This window comes from Dendroctonus ponderosae, unplaced genomic scaffold, assembly GCF_020466585.1.
Source record: "Dendroctonus ponderosae isolate FM_Combo_2020 unplaced genomic scaffold, Dpon_F_20191213v2 Dpon_F_20191213_1, whole genome shotgun sequence".
NCBI classification, from domain to species: domain Eukaryota; kingdom Metazoa; phylum Arthropoda; class Insecta; order Coleoptera; family Curculionidae; genus Dendroctonus; species Dendroctonus ponderosae.
The window spans coordinates 46630289-46649467 of record NW_026017110.1 but is presented as its reverse complement, the minus strand read 5'-3'; the positions used below and the strand labels follow the sequence as shown (position 1 = coordinate 46649467).

Sequence of the window (19179 nt, the reverse complement as noted above, 5' to 3'; positions counted from 1 at the left end):
CCAAGCCTACAAGGAATCTAATGTTTCCCAATTATGGGTTTGTTTGGAATTTTAAATCTGATGATGGCGCTGTTGTCTCGCCGAAACGAAATATGAACATTTTTATTTCGCATTTTGACTGAAATCCAGGAAAAAAAATATACTAACAATTACACGCAGTCAGGCAAATAAATGAAACAAAAACTTTAAAACAAATCTAAAAAAAGTCATCAACATTTTCTCAGCAACGGAACTGAGTTACTGCGCCGATGCGTTGGGTTGGCGCACTAAACCATTTGCGTAGCACCACGCAAACTCCTGAAAATTCACTGTGTTACCCAGGCCTACTGGGAGTATTCAGAGAGTGCTTTTCCAAAATCCCAACTTTTGGGCAAAATTGGAAAAAATCCGAACAATTTGGTAGTTTTTACGCCACAGATAGCGCAATTTTTCTCGCAGTTGTTAACAAAAAAAACTAACCGAAACAGACGAAGTGGGAATCAATGTGGCTTTGAAAACCTGTAAGTACCTATAATTAATAAATTAAATATATATTTTAAAAATATACAGGGTGGCCATTTTCTGAATCTTTGTATGGGTAACTTCTACATTTTTAAAGATAGATAGAGATCCGTTAAATGGGCAAAATTGGGCAGAATTTGGTTGCGTATTCATTACCGATTTCAAAATTTAGGTACCCGACTTGGTTCCTGAAATATCATGAAAAGACAAGAAATCAACACTTTTTTAGTTATCATATGGTTCGTAAACTGCTTAACTTAGAGAAAAAGTTAAAATTGTCTGGTAGAACTTTTTGCTTTGAATTCAATAAAATAGGACTCGTTGTCATAGTCAACTTGATTTACGAGGTAAAAAATAAAGTTATGCTTTTTTAAATGCTAATCATAGTTGGCTGTGGGCCTTTTAAAATTCTTATTTTTCTCTGAATTTAACGATATAACTGTTTGTATGTTTCTCGCCTTTTGTTGCCGTAAAACGTAAAAAAAAGATAAAAATTGTATAGTAGACTATGGAAACAAGAACTATATTATCACACAAAGCATTGGATTCAAGGCAAGAAGTTTTCTAAGTTAACCAGTTTACGTAATAAGTGATAATTAAAAAAGTTTTGATTCTTGTCTTTTCAGGATATTTCAGGAACTAAGTCGGGTACCTAAATTTTGAAAACGGCAATGAATAGGCAATCGAATTCTGCCCAACTTTGCCCATTTAACGGATTCTCTATCTTTAAAAATGTAGAAGTTACCCATACAAAGATTCAGAAAATGGCCACCTTGTATATAGAATCACCCTGTATATTAATTGAGTTACATAAACCGCGCCTTTTGCACAATTTCACACACTAAAAGTTTAAATTGGTTATAAACTATGTTTTATTACTACTGTTAAGTTTGGACACTATCCAAGGCATAGCATGCAAAATATACAGTGTTTGAAACAGTTTAGAAATTAATTAATATCGTTAGTTTCTTCAGCCTGCCTACAGGCGCCATTTTTCACTTTGCTAGTAGAGAAGCAGCCCGCTTGAGTTAACCTGACATCGGGATTGTCAAAATAATCCAACACTTTCAATTTCAACCGTGCCAAACAGTGTTTGCCTAATAAAAAAGAGAACAGTGTTCGGTCCAGAGGATGGCATCCAGAAGGCGAAGTGGAAGCGGTTCGAAGCGCCAGTTCAAAGAGAAAGTGGTACAAATCTACGAAACCATCCTGAAAGGGGAAGAAATCGGCCCAAACAATCCACTGTTTTGGGAGGAGTTTTTCCTGCTGAAGCCCAAATTGGCGGTTCTGGAGGCTGAAATCCTGAAACTCTCCCCCGAGCAGCTGCAGCTAGCCAAGCCCAACTTGAACGACCTGTTCGCACAGTGCATAGCGATTCTGGCCGATAATGCTAGTATTAGGGCGGCCTATGGCCTGCAGACTCTTTGCGGGTTTCTGCATACGATTTTCAAGAAACTAGGTGAAACTCAGGCGGATAATAATGTGCAGGCTATTGAGTTCCTGGCCGGGTTCGACAGCTATGTGGCCAACATTCAGAAATTGCTGGACTTTTGCCATTTGTTCCTTGAAGGTAGGGTTGCGCCCTAAAAGTTTACTGATGCGTAATGCGTGAGTAGCTCTAATCGATGGCTTTCAGGGGAATACACCGATTCCATCAGGGGACTGTGCTTGAAGCTAATTATCATCCTGATAATTGGCACGGACAATCTCAGCCAAAACACCCTGATTGAGTACATTATAATGTCCTCGATTTTCGAGTGTTTGGTTAAATTGCTCTCCGATGTGCCCACCAGGCAAAAGCATGGATATGATGTCGTTTTGATTATAACACTGCTGGTCAATTACAGGAAATATGACGCTACTAACCCCTATGTGGTCAAGCTGTCCATTCTGGACGATGAGCTGGCCTTAAACGGCTACGGCCAGGTGATTACCGCCTCTTTAACCGACTTTTGCAACCAGTACAATGTGGAACATGTGGAGAACCAGAACTCCAGCTGGTTTTCTTCGCTCACCAACATGGTTGGTAGTATGTTTATATCGGAAGAAGGGGCTTTTCGCAGTCAGCAAATCCGAGCGAACAACGCTCTGCTCTTGGCCTTTTACGAAGCGGTTCATTTGAATAGGAACTTTATCACCACTCTGGCTCAGACCCAGACTGATGCCAGCAGCCCCCCATCCCCCAACAATACTTTACACAACAATATCCAAGGATTGGGGGACTTGCCAAGCATGCCAGTGGCTTTCGATGTCAACTTGCAGCCTTCAAATCTTCTGGTTACGTTCTTTCAGTACTGGTAAGTCAGCTGCTGTTGTCTGGCTAAAAGAATTGGTATTCTTGACTGTGTTTTTTTAGTTCAATAGTGATGCAGGATACAAAGACCGAGCCGGGCGCCAATACTGTCAAGCTGTGCTTTCTCATTCTGGGCTGTATATCTGAGGATCAATATGCGAACTCTTTGATGCATGATGTGAGCTTGGCCTTTAAGGTGAGGCTGCACAGGCTGCCGATGCGGCACAGAAAGCTGGCCAGTGATAAGACCACGTCTAGCCAGTCGTTGGTTTGCACCCTACTGGGTAAGTTGAGAATTTAGCCTGTAAAAATGAGTTTTTTATACAGGATGATTCACAACCCTGTGGACACAGAGCAGCAGCGCGTAGAGGACCTCAAAACAAGTTGAGTTTCCATTTAAGTTTTTTTCTCAGGCCCATGGTTAACGAAATACAGGGTGTAAGTTTCAAACAAGCTTTGATATTTTCTCTTTAACTCCTACAGTTTTTGAGATGTTTTGCTCAAATTTTTAACGTAGGCTAATGTTTAGACCCATTACTCGTAGGTAGGGCAACTGGTTGTGAAAATCTGCAGGGTGTTTATTTTTCTAGAGGCATACCCCGTTTTACCCTTCGAATTTTTTTGTGGTGCGCCACTGACTTTGACTGAACACATTTTTGAATTTGCTGTTCAATTTAAGAATTTTCTGATCCCTTGCAGTTTTTTCGTATCTGTGTTCGTTTTCGAGTTATTTGCTCAAATATAAGTCCATGTGGGGTTCCTGGGTGATTTTCCATGAATTTCCTTATAATTTTTTTTTGCGTCCTTTTGTTCACAATTTTTATGAAATAAATTAATTTCATAATAAATTAAAATATGCGGTACATTTTTGTATATTTTTATTTGGATTAGCTTACAGCCGATGAAACTCAATTATTGTAAATTAAATTAAAGTAAAAAAATAAATTTTAAAGTTAACTCGTGAGCCATCCCTATTTTAAGTTCAACTTGCACTTGAATCTTTCACAGAAAAATGTGAACAACAAGACACAAAAAAATATAAAACAATTCATAGAAAGTCACTCAGAAACCCTACATGGACTTATGCTTGTGCAAATTACTGGAAAACGAAGGCATATACGAAAAAACTGCAAGAGATAAATAAATTGTTAAATTGAACAACAAATTCAAAAATTATTTCGGTCGAAGTCAGTGCAGCACCACAAAAAAGTTCGAGGGGTGGGGGGTAAAAGGGGGTATACCTCTAAAAAAAGAACACCCTATATATTTTCACAATCAGTTAGTTGCCTTACCTACGGGTAAAGAGTCTAAACATTAGCCTACGTTAAAAATTTGTGGGCCGTTAACCATGGGCTTGAGAACAAAAACTTATATGGAAACTCAATTTGTTTTGAGGTTCTCTACACGCCCCTGATCTGTGTCCATAAGGTTGTGAATCATCCTGTATATTTTGCGCACATTTTGGGTATTAGTAGCGTAACGGGCTTTAAATATCCTAGCCGTTCGACAATTTGGGAATTCATACAAATGGTACAATTTCCTAAATTAATTGTCCGTGTAGAAGATGCCAATGGTCAACGCCCGACGAAATTTCATTTCCGAAATCCATCCGGAAATAATTAGTTTTTGGTTGTTTTCTTTCAATAGTTACCGATGTTGCTGCTCACTCTAACGTTCCGACACTAATTGAGTTAATTTTTTTTTCGGCCAAGTATACATTTTTTGCTATAAACTGTTCGAGGAACAATCGAATCCAAACCAGAGCTCGCTATTCTCGGTGGCTCAAAAATTAGGGCCAATCGTTTGCAACATGCGCTTGGCGCTTTCGGACAATATTGAGATCTAAACTATTTCATTCTTTGGGTAGATTTGCTGGTGGAATTCATGCTCAGTCACATGATGAAGAAATTCCCCATGGAACTGTACGTGTTGTGCATTGGAATCATTCAGCGCATCCTGGGCTATCAGAAAAAGTGCCGAATAAGAGTGAACTATGTGTGGAAGGAGCTCTGGACCGCCCTAATTGCGCTACTCAGATTCATTGTGCAAAACGAGAGCTACCTGGGCAAGAAAATGAACATCTTCGAGCTCTGCATCAAAGTGGTGAACATCCTGAACTTTTTTATCACTTACGGGGACAATTTCCTGCCAACACCTGGCAGCTATGATGAGCTTTATTATGAAATCATCCGCATGCATCAAGTGTTTGACAACGTAAGCTCAATGGGTGAGTGTTGGGTGTGGGGTGGAATACTTGAGGGCTTTCGATGTGTTTTTTGCAGCTCTCAGATACTCAATGAGTGAGGGGGATTTCAAGGAAGACGCTCTCAAGCTGAACAATGCGCTGTTTAATGTCCGCGCCATCATCAAGCACTTTAATCCAAAAATCGACCAATGGCTGGCTTCCAGCAACCTGTCAACGCCTACAGAAGATCAAATCTTGGACATTGTGAAGAAGAACTACGACAGTCTAACGTTGAAGCTGCAGGATTTGCTGGATCACTACGAAAGGTGCGGTTTCAACTAGTCTGCTGAGATTGTCGGGTGACTGTTGGGTTTGCAGGTACACGGAAAAGCCTCACTATACCAGCTTCTTCACCGGCATGGTAAAAAGCATACTGAGCGACACTAGAAGCAACTTCGGTTGTTGTTTGCAAAACTTTACGAACATTGCCAGCGAGTATCCGACCCATTGAATGCGACTGGAACGAAAAGTGCGATGCGACAATAAAACTGCGCAGCTCGAACGAGCGCCCCAATCCAAGAAGGTAGGGAGCCCAGTTTCCTAGTAATAAACCCCCCCAAGTGTGATAATTTAGTTTGTTGAAGGAACGTCCAGTAAATTGATTTTATATTTTGTTAAAACAAGACGGAAATTGCGATTTTCCGAACCAAATAAATCCTATTTTATGTACGGTTTCCGATGAAGTCTAAAGTGGGGCGTCCAGCAAAAACCACAAGGCGCGGCACTCCATCGCTTTCCTCCTAACTAGGCGCTTCCTGTCGTCCACGCAAATCCCTAATTGTTCCACTACGCGCCCTTTGAAGGGCAGCAGTTGATAGGTTTTGTACGTTTTGGTCATCTGATGAATGCAGGTGATTGCGCACAGTCGAACCACCTAATTAACAGTTGAATGTACAAAATTCGCCGACACCCATGAAAGATTCTCACCATTGAGGACTGGAAAACGGTTAAATCTAGCACTCTAACTAAAATATCCTCCAACCGGTCCTCGATTATGGCTTCACCGCCCTTTACAAAGTCGGTGATCGTTTGAAGAATGACTACCAGCGCTTCAGGATCAGGGGATTTTTCAAGGCACAACAGCACCAGGCGGAAGATCTGTGCAAAGCCACAAAGTTTGTTTAGATTGTTAAGGGTTTGGCTGCGAATATTACCTTCGGAAAATGGTTGACGATGGCCATTTTCGGGGTGTTTTCCATCAAAAGGCCCACAGCGCTCAAGTGGGCTTCAGTAGGCGTTTGTTCCCTATTCAGTCGGTTCATGCAGTGGATGAAGAACTTCTGCCGGTAGAGAGGCCTGGAAAAAATCCAGTTCGGTGAACTTCTGCCATTAATTATTTATGCCATTTATTATAATGCCAGATAATTATTTAGGTCTGCGCCTTTGGGCTTTCGAAAACAACACAGGACTCACATTGTAGATCAGCCATTTTCCCAACACTTTTTCTTAGTAAAACCGGCTACTTTGGTAAAACCATTCTAAACAATATCAACCAAAACCAACAAAAAATAAAGTAATTAACCAAAACTAATCCAAATAACTAAACAATCAACCACAAACAAAATGTGGATTTGCAAATCGCGAGTGCAAAAGTCCAGACGCCCCCTGGTGGTTAAAATTATAAAGTTAAGTAGTAATTTGTAGGCCTGGGTAACTCATTGAATTTTTAGGTGTTTTAGCAGTGCTGCGCAAATGGCTTGGTGCGCCAACCCAACGCACCGGCGCAGTACTCAGTTTTGTTGCTGGGAAAATATTGATGATTTTTTTTGTTCATTTTAGATTTATTTTAAGAGCCATTTATTAATAAGACTTTGAAAGTTTCTTAAAAATTTCAGAGTTTCAGTTTTAGCCAAGTTACTCTTTCTTCTAAATGCTCAATTTTCTAAAGTTTCACTTAAAAATGCTGACAATCTAAAGGTATTTTCCGCGAAAAAGTATGAAATACATTTCAATTCCATCGTTGTTTTGTAAAAAGTTTTGAAATCCCTTTCCACCTTGGAATTTGGAAGAAAAATCAAACAATCTTCTATCAAAAAACGAACAGAATAAGCGAAAGTTTATAACAGAGTATTTGGAAATCTCGTCACCTCCACTCCCCTAAATATTTACTTAAAAATACTACAATCTTGAGGTATTTTCCGCGAAAAAGTATGAAATAAATTTTGAATCGTTCGTCGCTTTATAAAGAGTTTTGAAATTCCTTTCCAGCTTCCAATTTGGAACAAAAATCAAATAATTTTGCATCAGATAACGCACAGAATAAGCGAGAGTTCTCTGAAGACTGCAGAATTTGTAAAAAAATTTGTTTTTTTTTAGTTTTGACTGAATTTGTTTGCTTTACTTTCCACTCAAAAATGCTCTATTTTCTAGAGTTTCACTTACAAATACTGACGATCTGGAGGATTTTTAAGCAAAAAATTACAAGATTATTACCAATTACAGCTTTGTAAAAATTTTACGAAAACTTTTTTCAGCGCCGAATTCGGGACAAAAACGAAAATACATTTTTACCGTTTTTTTTTTCGAAAACCGTTAAGGTTTTTAATCGAAAACGCAAAAAAGCATGATTTTCCGATGATTCTCTTCTTTTTTTGACAAGAAGAGCCACTTGTTTTGTTGACATTGGTGTTTACATCTGATTGTAATTTGTTTTGTTCTAATCAACTTTCGCTAGCTTTTAAAGACCTAGAAACAGATCGAAAAGTGTGTAAGTATTGTTTTATGTTATAAATGTCATCAACTCCAATCAATAAACGAGTCTGACAAGTCGCAACTGTCACTCGACAACAAGTAATTTGACGTTTCGGAGCGCCCCCATCGCCATCGGTTGTTGAACTGGCGAAATGCCCGAAATTGTCCGATCTGTAACCATGACATCTATTTGACAGACAGTAAGAACAGTTTGACATCAGTTGTCCTTTTTTCGAAAAGTAGGAAAAGTTTCAGCGCGTTAAAAGTGGTACATTTTCCTGAAAAACACCCCGAAGAAAAGTTGTTGGTGCCGCACTTGTCTAACAGGTGGGTATATTTCAAAGCGCACAGGCCAGATCCAGATTTTCGCAACTCAATTCGAGATAGAACTTACATGATCTGGCAGTGGTTTTCTTTGGACAAAACCCTCTGACTTTCGTCCAGCACTGTCCTCAATCCCCGGCCAACTTGAGAATCGTCAGCCAGACAGTCCAGCAGCTGGAAACCGGCGAATTTTGGGGCAAATCCAACAATTGCTTTCAAGTGAAACTCACCAAATCCGTCCATTGCCAGCCAGTGGGGTGGTTTCTAGTGACTAGCCCCTTGGTCACCCAGGTAGCAAGCGAAATTTTCCCGTTTCCTTCACATCTTTGGCGAATCGTGGCCAAGTTTCCATTCAAATCTTCCTCTGAAGCAACGGTTTAAGTGTCTGCTAAATTTAAAGTCTTCCAACTGACCTTTGAGTTTGTTGAGTAAGCTGGCGAGGGCTTTGAGGGAAATGTCGCGCACAAATTCTTCCGGACTGTTCAGGGCGGCATTGAGGAGCAAATCCATTGGGTGAAGGTGGTCTTGGACCACTGAGATAGTCATGGGAATTACCAGGCCGGTCAGAGTGGAAACCTGGAGGTTTTCGTTGAGGAATCGGCTGCCGGAGGCCGCCTTGTAATTGGCCGATTGCCAATCGGCGGGTTGATGTCGCGCGATTAGTTGCAGGGTTTGGTTGAGGGCGCGCAGAAACCCTTCAGGCAGAGCCCTGAGGGCTTCCAGTCCCTTAAGAAAGCTCACTAGTTGGCCCAGAAAGTCTTTTTCTACTAAAACTGCCACGGTTTCCGGGTGCTTGCCTAGTAAGTCGCTCAGTTGCCGCAGCGCGGCAGCGCTTCCATCCAAGTCCTGAATTGAGTATTTGATGAAAGTCTCCATCACAGAGGCCTGGAAGTTTTCCAGGTCCACCATTTCAGCCAAAGCGGCTAAATAAGCCTCCAAACCACTTCCGGTGAGGGTTTCGTTGCGTAAAACGCGCAGTTTTACTTCATTGGGAAACGCCTCTGCTATTTTGTGTAGACTGTTGTGGATGGCCAGCTTGAGGGCGGCAGGCAAAGGGGCAACTACGGCCTGATGGAGCGAGAGCAGGAAGCCCTGGCGGGCTTCGTCGGAAACAACCCCCGCTAGGGAGGCGAACCCTTGGAAACCTTCTACGGCTAAATGGGGGTTGCTGCTTAGAATCGCCTGGGCGCATAAAGAGGAGCAACAGTCCCTCAATGAATCCGCGCCATTGGCCTGGAAGAATTCCATCAAAGTGTGCAGAAGAGTGGCTTTCTGTTGCGGATCGGGGGTGATTTTGAGGGTGTTCTCTATTAGAGGCCCCACGCGTTCAGCCACAAGCCGACCCGAGAGGTCGCTCGCTTTTGCGATGCTTAGCAAAATCGAGCTGCTCTGATGGAACAGCCTGGAATCCGGCAGCAGGTTGCCTCTTAGAGTGCCCACGATATCCAATACGGTGTTTTCGAAGTTCTTCCGATCGCCCTCCGAGAGTTTGCCCATCACATGCGTCAGCGTGTCCAAGCACTGGCTTCGGAGCTGGGCGTCTGGGCTGGCGAATATCTCCTTTTGGAGCTGCGCCCAGATCTCAATGGAGTTCTGGTAGTAAACTTCTGATTCATAGCTCAAGCAGCCGAATTTCTGAAATATAGAGAGGCGGTCTGATGGAATGATTATAAATTCGCAATGTCCAAATTCTCGCCAGCAGCAATTTGCCATTTTCAACAACCATCTTTGGAGGACTCTTCACTCTACAGGTGGTAAAAATTTGGTTAGTTACTTGAAATTTATGGTTTTGTCAGCTGTGTAAATATCGATCTCGAAATGGATGTTTTTGTTCGACTGCGCTCCCTTCTTTCAAAAACCGCATTTTGAGAAGTAAAGCGAGTAGCAATTTGAAATTATTAGGGTTAATAGAAAAAATGTCACTCTACTGGTGATGAAATTCCATTAAAATCACCTGGAGTTCTCAGATTTGTAAGCTTGGCAAATGTAGGTCTAAAAATAGATGTTTTTTTATTTACTGCGCTTCGTATTTTTTAAGCTGAAGTGAGTAGCAATTTCAAATTTTCACCATCTTTAGAACACTTTTCCCTCTATTGGTAATGAAAATGTCATTAGTCATTCGAAATTCACAGTTTTGCCAGCTTCATAAATATTGATTAGGCCTGGGTAACTCAGAGAATGTTTAGGAGTTGGCGCACTGCAACGCAAATGGTTTGGTGCGCCAACCCAACGCACCGGCGCAGTAACTCAGTGCCGGGGTTGGGAAAATGTTGATAACAGATTTATTTTAAGGGCCAATTAATAATATTTTTAAAATTCTTCAGAATTTTCCAGTTTTAGCCAAGTTACTCTTTCTTCTAAATGCTCAATTTTCTAAAGATTTACATAAAAATACTACAATCTTGAGGTATTTTCCGCGAAAAATTATGAAATAAATTTTGAATCGTTCGTCGCTTGGTAAAGTTTTGAAATCCGTTTCCAGCATCCAATTTGGAACAAAAATCAAATAATTTTCCATCAGAAAACGAACAGAATAAGCGAAAGTTCTCTGAAGACTGCAGAAATTGTTAAAAAAACGTGGTTTTTAGTTTTGACTGAATATTTGTTTGCTTTACTTTCTACTCAAAAACGCTCCATTTTGTAGAGTGTCACTTAAAAATACTGACGATTTGGAGGTCTTTTACGCGAAAAAAAATAAAAAAGAGGCTAATTAGCCTCATTCATCGGTTTGCAGGGAACTTTAAAAAACCCATTTCAGCTTCGAATTTGGCACAAAAACCAAATAATGTTATTCAGTTGTTTACCGAAAGTCATTAGGTATGATTATCTTGAAAAAACGACCAGAGAGCAAAAGTTTACGAACAATTATTTGGAAAATTCGCCGCCCTCATCGCTCTGAAACTTTTGGAAAGCTTTGAATTATGGACAAAACCGTAATCATTATTTCTGGGTCTTTTTCCAAAAATAAGTTTGTAATTATTTATTTGGAAAAGTCTTGGAAACTGGAGTTTATTCACTTTTAGGTCAATATTTCAAAACAACACTGTCGCTAAACAGAGAAACCGCGTTTTTCCCAACGGTTTACTGTAAAATACTGCCAAACTGAATCTTTTATGCAAAAAATTAAGAGATCGATACTTTTTTTTAGTTGTTTGAACAAAGTAGTAAAACAAAAGAGATAGACTTTCGAGGCCATTCCAGAAACTAATGGGTTTTTCGGGTTTTACCAACCAACGACGGCCTAAAAACCCATTAGTTTTAAAGTAGTAAAACGTTGCAGGTCTTGTAAAACTTTAATAAATTACTTATAACCCATTAACCGATAAGTTGTAACTCGTTAACTCAGAGAGCGGCAACAACTCAACACAGTGTTACCCACGCCTAATATAGATCTCGAAATGGATGTTTTTACTCAATTTTGCTCCTGTCTTTCAACTATTGTCTCCTTCAAGCTAACGCTTGCGTTACCCAACTAACCCTGCGACTTGTAGCAATTTCACAATGCTTAGAAGACACTTGAACTCAAAGAAAGCTTCATGAAAATGGACGAACAAAACTTTGGTGGGTGAGAAATATGAATATTTAAAATATGAGACTCAATATTGACCTCATACTGGAAGTATTCAGTTAACTGCGCTTTCCGGTTTAAAATGTTTCAACTTCCAAGTCAGTTTTTTGCAGCTAGAAGCAACGCTATAAAAAATTCATTTACACCCAGTCAATAGCGAAGAAGCTTTGGGCCCTTCGGGCGCCCCCTTACCAGCAGATGCAGAGCGTCAACTTTGGCAATCTTGAGCGCCGAGTCGAGTTTCTCCAAGGCGAGCGGAATGGAGAAGGGGCCGAAGGCCGAAATAGACGTGAGACAGCGGCAGAGCCCCATCGCTAGAGCCTCGCGCGTGATGAGCTGAAATTCCGCAAAAAAATCACGCTGATTGAGCGAAAGCTAGCCAATGCTTACAGTGGGGCTGGTGGGCGGCGCCTTGAAGTCCACTGGGAAGTAGCAGGACAGGACATCGAACATTTCCTCGGTCAGATGTTGCAAGTCGACGACCTGCAAAAAGGCCTGTAGCCACTGGAATAAGTACATCAAATTCTTGGGGTCTCGTTCCCCTTCTATAGAGGAAATCACCCCATAGACGAAGTCCAGTCCCATGGATTGGACTTCTAGAAAATTGCTAGTATTAGATACAAAGGGCCGCACTCACACAAAACAGCGTACCTTTAGTATGTACCGTGAGGGCAGAGTGATAAATCTGAAAGATAACATATCTATCCAGCTGTAGCTGTTGCTGGCAGCTGATGTGATTGAAGATGATTGTTAGGAGCTGCACGGTGCCATCAGGGGGAAGATTGGGAAGACCTACAAGCGCCAGCACCCCTTTTAAAGCAGACGTGGCTACCTTGAATGGATGGGAATTAAAATTCAGTAGGCCCTTGTCTCATGGTCAGCTTCAACCTGATGATGGTCTTTGAGCTTCTCGCTCAGAAACGCTGCCAGGACAGCCGCTTGCTCTGGGCTTAAGCAGGCGCTTGGGAGGTTGTGCAGAATGTCGCTCAACAATAGAACCCCCAAGTCTCGTTTTTGGTGCTCCGGGCTCAGCAACAGGCACCCCATTTGGTCCACTGCGTCTTGAATGGACAGCGCCTTGGAGGAAATGTCTACAAATTGGGCTTGTGAGCAGGGAAACAAACTGGTGGCTTGAGCTACTTGCCGCTGGCGATTTTTTTGGATATTTCCAGGTACGCATCGTTCTCACGTGTTAGGGCTTCCAAGCGAGTCCTGTCTATGCTGGGGGCTTCCATATTAAGCGGTTATATCTGCATCTATACTGCTGGATGTTATTTAAGGACTGGAAAGGTTAGGGCTGGGTTATCAGCATGTTTTTAGAGAATTTTGGCAAAATTTTGTTTTTTAACGTAGTAAGGTTATGTCGTAACATAACCTCAACTGATAAGTGTCTAAAAATCCATGGTCACCACTGGTAGGTAGCAAAAAGAGTCGATCTTTTAAAGCGCTTTAAAAATACTATCAACGATTTGTAGGTTTCATTGTCTTTTGGTTGGTTTGCGAGTGGCCTATTTTTGCCTGTAAATTTTTCAAGAAGTCAAAAATTTGCTTTATTTTCTCATCGCGGTTCTAGAAAATATGAGGAGCTTGCAGTATCGTGGTAGCACTGGATTCAGGCTATGCAACCCAGCTTTCACCGACTGGGAATGTTGGTTGCCTGATTTACAGATCTTGATATCTTGATGTTGAGAGACGATACTACTCCGTTATCAGAGACAAGCTTGTTGGGCACCCTCTATAGCGAATAATCCGAACTAAAATCGTCAAAAACGCCCTCTAAAGGGAATAGGTCGAACTAAAATCGACAAAAGCGGCCTCTGAAGTGAATAAGTCCAACTAAAATTAACAAAGCTCCCTCTAAAGAGAATAGGTCGAACTAAACTAGACAAAAGCGCCCTCTGAAGTGAATGAGTTGAACTAATCGACAAAATAATAATAAAATAATCGACAAAAGCCCCCTCTGGCGGGAATAAGTCAAGCTAAAATCGACAAAAGCGCCCTCTGACGGGAATAGGTCGAATTAAAATCGACAAAGCACCCTCTATAGTGAATAAGTCGAAGTTAACTGACGGGAATAGGTCGAACTAAAATCGACAAAAACGCCCTCTGACAGGAATGAGTCTAACTTATTGTTGCGCTCGAAGAGCTCCGACATAATCAATCGGCCCTAACTCTTGACCCACTAGGTATAGAGAGCTTTGGTTTTTTGAGATATAGCCATTTTAAGGGGAAAGTGCACGTTCCTTGACACGTCTACGTTCAATTGGCTCTAACTTTTCAGCCACCCAGTATAACGAGCTGTGGGTTGATTTGGCTTGTTCCGCAATCGATTGGGAGAAAAATTAATTATTGGGATATACTGCTCAGACTGGCCGTTTCCAGGACATCAACTGTTGAAAACACGAAAAGAAACAATGTCACTCTGTTCAGTTTCTGCCGATGAATCCTGCAATTTTGCAAATAGTCTCTTTATTTTACATCATTCCAGTCGCAAAATATTAGCGGAAATGTACTGAGTGTTTGGTTTTGGGGGGTTCAAACCACTTTTCACTTGCCAAGCTAGTGCAGTTTGTTGGGCCCGGAATAATTCACGAAAACATTCCCAAATTCCAGTTCCTCCTTAAATCGGCAGTTCAGTAATCGAATACAAAAATCCGAAAAAATGCAAAAATGTTACCTGTTTTTGACTGTTTCTTAGCATCCACTAGAAACTCGCGCGGGCGAATCGCCACATGGCAATCGACCAGATAGATGAGAGCCAAAATCGACGTCGTTTGCACCCACAGCATGTTCAGTGCTTAAAGCCGGCTTTCAATCAACTGACCAAATCGCATGTTTCCACACCCAAACCCGAAAAAACCCCAGCAGAAATTCTGCAAGTTTAACCTTGATTTTTTCGCATCGAATTTTATATTTGTACACCAAATGGACAGGCTTTAGCGCACTAGATTGGTCGGATTAGTCAAACTGATCCAGCGAGGAGCAGGAAGTGGTGGCGGTCCTCTTTTTCTTCACTTTGAGGATGTCGTCTAAAGATTTCCGTTTCACGTAGATCATGTGGGGCTCATTCAAGATCAGCACTTCTTCATACACATTCAAGGGCTGTTCGAAGGTTGATTAAAATGCGTGTTTTATTTCTTCGATTTGCTCCGAACTTACCACGAATTTCCTCAAAGGCACCACATGACGAGGCGGCAGTTGATTGAACGGTTCTCTGATGCGGCGGCTTTGCAGCATCAGAAGAATGAACCACATGTAATCGCTGCGAATCACCATTTGTTCCATTGTTTTGTCCATGTGCTCCAACTTGTTGAACCACAGCTGGATCATTTTCCTCTCTGGAAAATCTCCTTTAGAAAGCCCAACATTTTGCAGTCACAGAATTGCAAAAGTTCAGAAAGTTGCAAAAGCAGTAGTTTTTCAATAATGCATTAACTTGAGCCAAATGAAGGTTTCGATCGAGGACGTTTTTGACGACGAACGTTTTGGGAAACAGTGTCTTCAAAAATTCATCTCTAAAGAATGAACTCAGGTACTTCTTTGAATTGGGACTCATTTTAAAGAGAAAACGTTGCCTTAATTAGGCCTGGGTGACACTGTGTTGAGTTGCGCTATTGAGTTATACCGCTCTCTGAGTTAACGGGTTATAACTCATCGGTTCATGAGTTATAAGTGATTTATTAACGCTTTACGAGACCCGAGACCGGAATTTTCACATCTAAAAAGGGTCTTACTACTCTTCTACTACTCTGCTCAAACAACTAAAAAAAGTCATCCAGATTTTCTTAGCAACAGAACTGAGTCCAAAGAAAGTTGACGAGTTTTATTGTAAAATCAATCTCTTAATTTTTTTGCATAAAAGATTCAGTTTGCCAGTGTACAGTAAAACGTTAGGAAAAACGCGGTTTTTCTGTAACCTGTAATTTTCAGTATTGACCTAAAACTGAAGAAACCCAGTTTCCAAGAGTTTTCCAAATAAATTATTATAAACTGTCGCTTTTTCAGTTCGGGGAAATATTTTTTGAAAAATACCCAGACATAATTATGAGGGTTTTGTCCATAATTCAAAGCTGAAAAAAGTTTTCCAAACATTTTTTCAAAGCGATTAAGGAGGCCATTGTTCCAATAAAATGTATCTTATACTTTTTCACAGAAAATAAGTGAATATGGTCAATGTTTTAAGTAAAACTAAAAAATAATGCGATTTTTTCATAGAAAGAATTGCTTAATAAAAACTTTGTTAAACCTGGAACGACCTGACAATTTAAAGGATCTTTAAAAATCTTCAGAGCGATGAGCGGTGGGCTGCGAATATGACAAATAATATTAATTTTGTCATTTTTTGCTGAAAACACCCCATTATTGACAAAAAAGAAGAAAATTTCCGGAAAATAATGCTTTTTTGCGTTTTCGATAAAAAACTTTTTTTTCAGGCAGTTTTGTGGTCAGTTTTGGTAAAAGGAATAATGGCTTTCAGGGAAAAACGGGAGGAATTTATTTTCGTTTTTGTCGCGAATTCGACGCTTCAATTTCGAAATTCAAAAATTCGAAATTTTTACAAAGCTATAAATTTATTTGGTAATTTTTCGCGAAAAAGACCTCCATATCGTCAGTATTTTGAAGTGAAACTCTTCAAAATAGAGCGTTTGTGAGTAGAAACTAAAGCAAAAAGAAATCAGTCAAAACAAAAAACCACATTTTTTAACAAACTCTACAGTCTTCAGAGTTATGGAGGTGGCGAGATTTCTAAATAATTTATTATAAACTTTCGCTTATTCTGTTCTTTTTTTGATAGAAAATTATTTTATTTTTGTTTCAAATTCGAGGCTGGAAAGGGATTTCAAAACTTTTTACAAAGCGACGAAGGATTAGAAATTTATTTCATAGTTTTTCGTGGAAATTACCTTAAGATTGTCACCATTTTTAAGTGAAACTTTGGAAAATTGAGCATTTAGAAGAAAGAATAACTTTGCTAAAACTGGAAAATTCTGAAATTTTGAAGAAATGTAAAGAATATTTTCTACAACAAGTGAAAAAAAATTATCAACATTTTCCGGGCAACGCAACTAAGCTACTGCGCCAGTGCGTGGGGTTGGCGCACCAAGCCATTTGCGTAGCACTGCGCCAACTCCTAAAAATTCACTGAGTTACCCAGGCCCTAATGCTGTGGAAAGTTGCATTTTTTTTGTGCCACATTTGGACCAGTTTTAATAACATTTTAAGGCAGTGTCTAAAAGTCGCTGAATTTGCCCTAACAAAATCAGAAACATTTGTTTTAAAATGACGCTGCAAAATTTCCAGCCAATACAGAGCGCAAATTGTGGCACCATTTTATAGATAAAGCCTCTCTCCAAGGACCGGGAAAGTTTCATTTTAATGAAAAACTCTGAAAAGTTTTAACCGAAGTTTAAATCTGTGGGTCGAATAATTTGATTTGACTTCGATAAAACGAGCAAAAGTGGGGTTTTCAAAAATTAATTCCGAAAAAGCTGCTAACTTAGCGTGTTGCTTTTTACAACATTTTGCAGCTAAAAAAGTGCCTTTTTGGCCATGGCAACTTTGGCCATTGGACTGACGAGAAGGAGCTTTTAAGGCAAGTTTTGAGAAAACTCAAACTGCTTTAGTTGCCATCGATTTTCAAAAAATCACTCCAACAAAACGAGCTGAGTTAGCGCCTTGACGTTTTCACCAATTAATGGCCAAAAGGTTGCTTTAATGCCCTGGAAAACTTTTGAGGAAATTCCTGCTGCCCGCACGACTTACCAATGGAAGGCAGTAACTGTTGAAGAGTGCGCGCTATTTTGCTGTTGTATTTGAAGTGATCATTCAGGGCGATCATTGCGGTCGCCATGCTTCTTCCATGCTTCATCAACCTGGGAAAACCTGGACTTTGACAGTGAGTGATTGATTGGGTTGTCGCTCAGGAAATTCCAGTGAAAATGGCTGCTTCCGATGCGAATTTCTTCTACAACAGCATGCTGGCCAAGGCCTTGGTTCAGCTTATTCCAGCGCAAGGTATTATCTTCAATGTATTCATTCATTCGTATCATGCTTTGATTTCCTTTCAGAAAAACCTCCATTGAGGGCCTGGTTCGACAAACTCCTCACGCTCTCCAGCACACCGAAAGAGGTGGAAATGAGAGACGAATTCATGTGGTTCATGTTGATGATGCTGCAGTGCCAGAAGATCCGCAAGCCCTTCAACAAGCCGCCTCCAGAGCAGTTGGAGCCCTTGAGGGATTTGGTGGTAAGCGTTTCCGGATCCAGACATTCTTCCAGAGTTGTGATTTTTCGATTTGCAGGATCCGAAAGTTTATGAAGAGATTCTGGTGGCCAATAGAGGCAACACGACCTGGCTGGATAAGGTCACTTTGGAACCATCGCTGGCTGACGAAGGGCCGGAAAGCTTCAAGGCGGCCGCTCCTTCGAAATTCTACGACAGTCAACCGTTTCCACATGAAGGGGTTGTGTGCTACATAGCGGCATTCAGCGACCAAAGTTACCCGTAAAAGGCAGCAGAAATGTGAGAAAAAAATGTAGGAATCGTTTATTAAAAATAATTCTTATCTACACCTATCGAAGGGTTGTTTTCAACTTTTAAAAATAAATGAAAACAATAAACAGCCCAATAAATGGTTTTACGTTTACTGGCTTCTTTGCTTGCTGATTTGGTTAGTAAGCCTTTTTCAACTCTTCGACAGGAGTAGCTAGCTAGCTATTCGATTTTTTTTCGAGGTCTTTTTTATTAATTTGAAGGGTTGTTTTACGCACTTACTATTTAGGAAACTTAATGCTTTCCATTCCCGGAAATCTGACTGGCGATCTTTAGTTGAAGATTTTTGGGGAGAATAATCCAGATTGATGAGAAAATCTATCATTATAAGTATAAAAGTAGCTGAGGTAGTACGAAGTAATAAAATAATTTAAAAAAATTACTCAATAAAATAAAAAAATAATAAAACCGACGGAAAGTTACGGCACGGCTTCGGCACTTTGCTGATGGAAGGGGTCCAATTAAATGACCTGCAAGGTCTCCAGATTTAACTCCATTACCTCCATAAGATTGCGCCAAATGAATATGATCAGCTAATTAATGATAATAACAATGACGTTTTTTGAATGCCATTTGTTATAATATTGTAACGGAAATGGCCTGGGGTACTCACGTCTGGAATGGGGGATCGAAATTCATGGTATTTCAGTAAATGGGAGCCCCATTTGGGCCCCATTTACTGTCAAAAATGACACTGACAAGCGGGAGGTTTCGCACCTGTTTTGGAGATTTCTAGAACTATCTGGAATACCTGGAGAAAACTATATAAGCGACGACGAGAACCAGACGGGGAGAGTGAAGTGACCGCCGCGCCTGAGTGCAGAAGAGGTTAAACTCCGGGAGTAGGAAGCGCGAGTTTTCCGCCTGTTATTGTTATTGTTTGTGAAATTGACGTTAATTTAGAAGTTAGTTTGTTCCTGTTCCGCATTTAAAGTTGTACCGAGTGGAATAAAAGTTGGAAGCAGAAGAAAGAGTTTAATACTCGGCCATCCACGGTACAATAT

General features: G+C 40.6%; 4 protein-coding genes across 5 annotated transcripts; 2 read left to right on the top strand and 2 right to left on the bottom strand.

Annotated features, from left to right (window-relative positions):
• Nucleotides 1-284: 284 nt before the first annotated feature.
• LOC109533534 (armadillo-like helical domain-containing protein 3) lies at nt 285-5713 on the top strand. The gene is made up of 7 exons (XM_048663073.1): nt 285-500; nt 1509-2071; nt 2138-2798; nt 2858-3078; nt 4662-5021; nt 5077-5305; nt 5358-5713. The coding sequence occupies exons 2-7, from the start codon at nt 1633-1635 to the stop codon at nt 5488-5490; spliced, it is 2043 nt and encodes a 680-aa protein (XP_048519030.1). The 5' UTR covers nt 285-500; nt 1509-1632; the 3' UTR covers nt 5491-5713.
• LOC109533535 (MMS19 nucleotide excision repair protein homolog) lies at nt 5629-13137 on the bottom strand. The gene is made up of 11 exons (XM_048663064.1): nt 12767-13137; nt 12511-12713; nt 12274-12454; nt 12013-12218; nt 11815-11958; nt 8468-9689; nt 8285-8418; nt 8125-8228; nt 6194-6335; nt 5967-6137; nt 5629-5913 (listed from the first exon to the last, which is right to left on the bottom strand). Exons 1-11 carry the CDS (start codon nt 12855-12857, stop codon nt 5725-5727), a joined length of 2787 nt encoding a protein of 928 aa, XP_048519021.1. The 5' UTR covers nt 12858-13137; the 3' UTR covers nt 5629-5724.
• Nucleotides 13138-14074: 937 nt separating this feature from the next.
• Nucleotides 14075-17491, bottom strand: LOC109533536. Of its 2 annotated transcripts, none has more exons than XM_048663089.1 (4): nt 17386-17491; nt 14782-14960; nt 14300-14724; nt 14075-14241 (listed from the first exon to the last, which is right to left on the bottom strand). In XM_048663089.1, exons 1-3 carry the CDS (start codon nt 17489-17491, stop codon nt 14581-14583), a joined length of 429 nt encoding a protein of 142 aa, XP_048519046.1. In that variant the 3' UTR covers nt 14075-14241; nt 14300-14580. The 2 variants fall into 2 exon arrangements, with proteins under 2 accessions (XP_048519046.1, XP_048519052.1); XM_048663095.1 differs by having other exon boundaries at nt 14785-14960.
• A 60-nt stretch (nt 17492-17551) lies between these two features.
• On the top strand, nt 17552-18351 carry LOC125503131. Its single transcript, XM_048663083.1, has 3 exons — nt 17552-17637; nt 17691-17869; nt 17925-18351. Exons 1-3 carry the CDS (start codon nt 17562-17564, stop codon nt 18129-18131), a joined length of 462 nt encoding a protein of 153 aa, XP_048519040.1. The 5' UTR covers nt 17552-17561; the 3' UTR covers nt 18132-18351.
• The last annotated feature ends 828 nt before the right edge of the window (nt 18352-19179 follow it).

Coding starts and splice junctions, on each gene's coding strand:
- LOC125503131 (XM_048663083.1), top strand. CDS start 17,562: ATGGCTGCTTCCGATGCGAATTTCTTCTACAACAGCATGCTGGCCAAG. Junction 17,638..17,690: donor TCAGCTTATTCCAGCGCAAG/GTATTATCTTCA, acceptor ATTTCCTTTCAG/AAAAACCTCCATTGAGGGCC. Junction 17,870..17,924: donor AGCCCTTGAGGGATTTGGTG/GTAAGCGTTTCC, acceptor TTCGATTTGCAG/GATCCGAAAGTTTATGAAGA.
- LOC109533534 (XM_048663073.1), top strand. CDS start 1,633: ATGGCATCCAGAAGGCGAAGTGGAAGCGGTTCGAAGCGCCAGTTCAAA. Junction 2,072..2,137: donor TTGCCATTTGTTCCTTGAAG/GTAGGGTTGCGC, acceptor GATGGCTTTCAG/GGGAATACACCGATTCCATC. Junction 5,022..5,076: donor TGACAACGTAAGCTCAATGG/GTGAGTGTTGGG, acceptor TGTTTTTTGCAG/CTCTCAGATACTCAATGAGT.
- LOC109533536 (XM_048663089.1), bottom strand. CDS start 17,491: ATGAAGCATGGAAGAAGCATGGCGACCGCAATGATCGCCCTGAATGAT. Junction 14,961..17,385: donor ACAGTTACTGCCTTCCATTG/GTAAGTCGTGCG, acceptor GAGATTTTCCAG/AGAGGAAAATGATCCAGCTG. Junction 14,725..14,781: donor TGCCTTTGAGGAAATTCGTG/GTAAGTTCGGAG, acceptor ACCTTCGAACAG/CCCTTGAATGTGTATGAAGA.
- LOC109533535 (XM_048663064.1), bottom strand. CDS start 12,857: ATGGAAGCCCCCAGCATAGACAGGACTCGCTTGGAAGCCCTAACACGT. Junction 8,419..8,467: donor CTTACTCAACAAACTCAAAG/GTCAGTTGGAAG, acceptor CCGTTGCTTCAG/AGGAAGATTTGAATGGAAAC. Junction 5,914..5,966: donor CCGTTTTCCAGTCCTCAATG/GTGAGAATCTTT, acceptor ACTGTTAATTAG/GTGGTTCGACTGTGCGCAAT.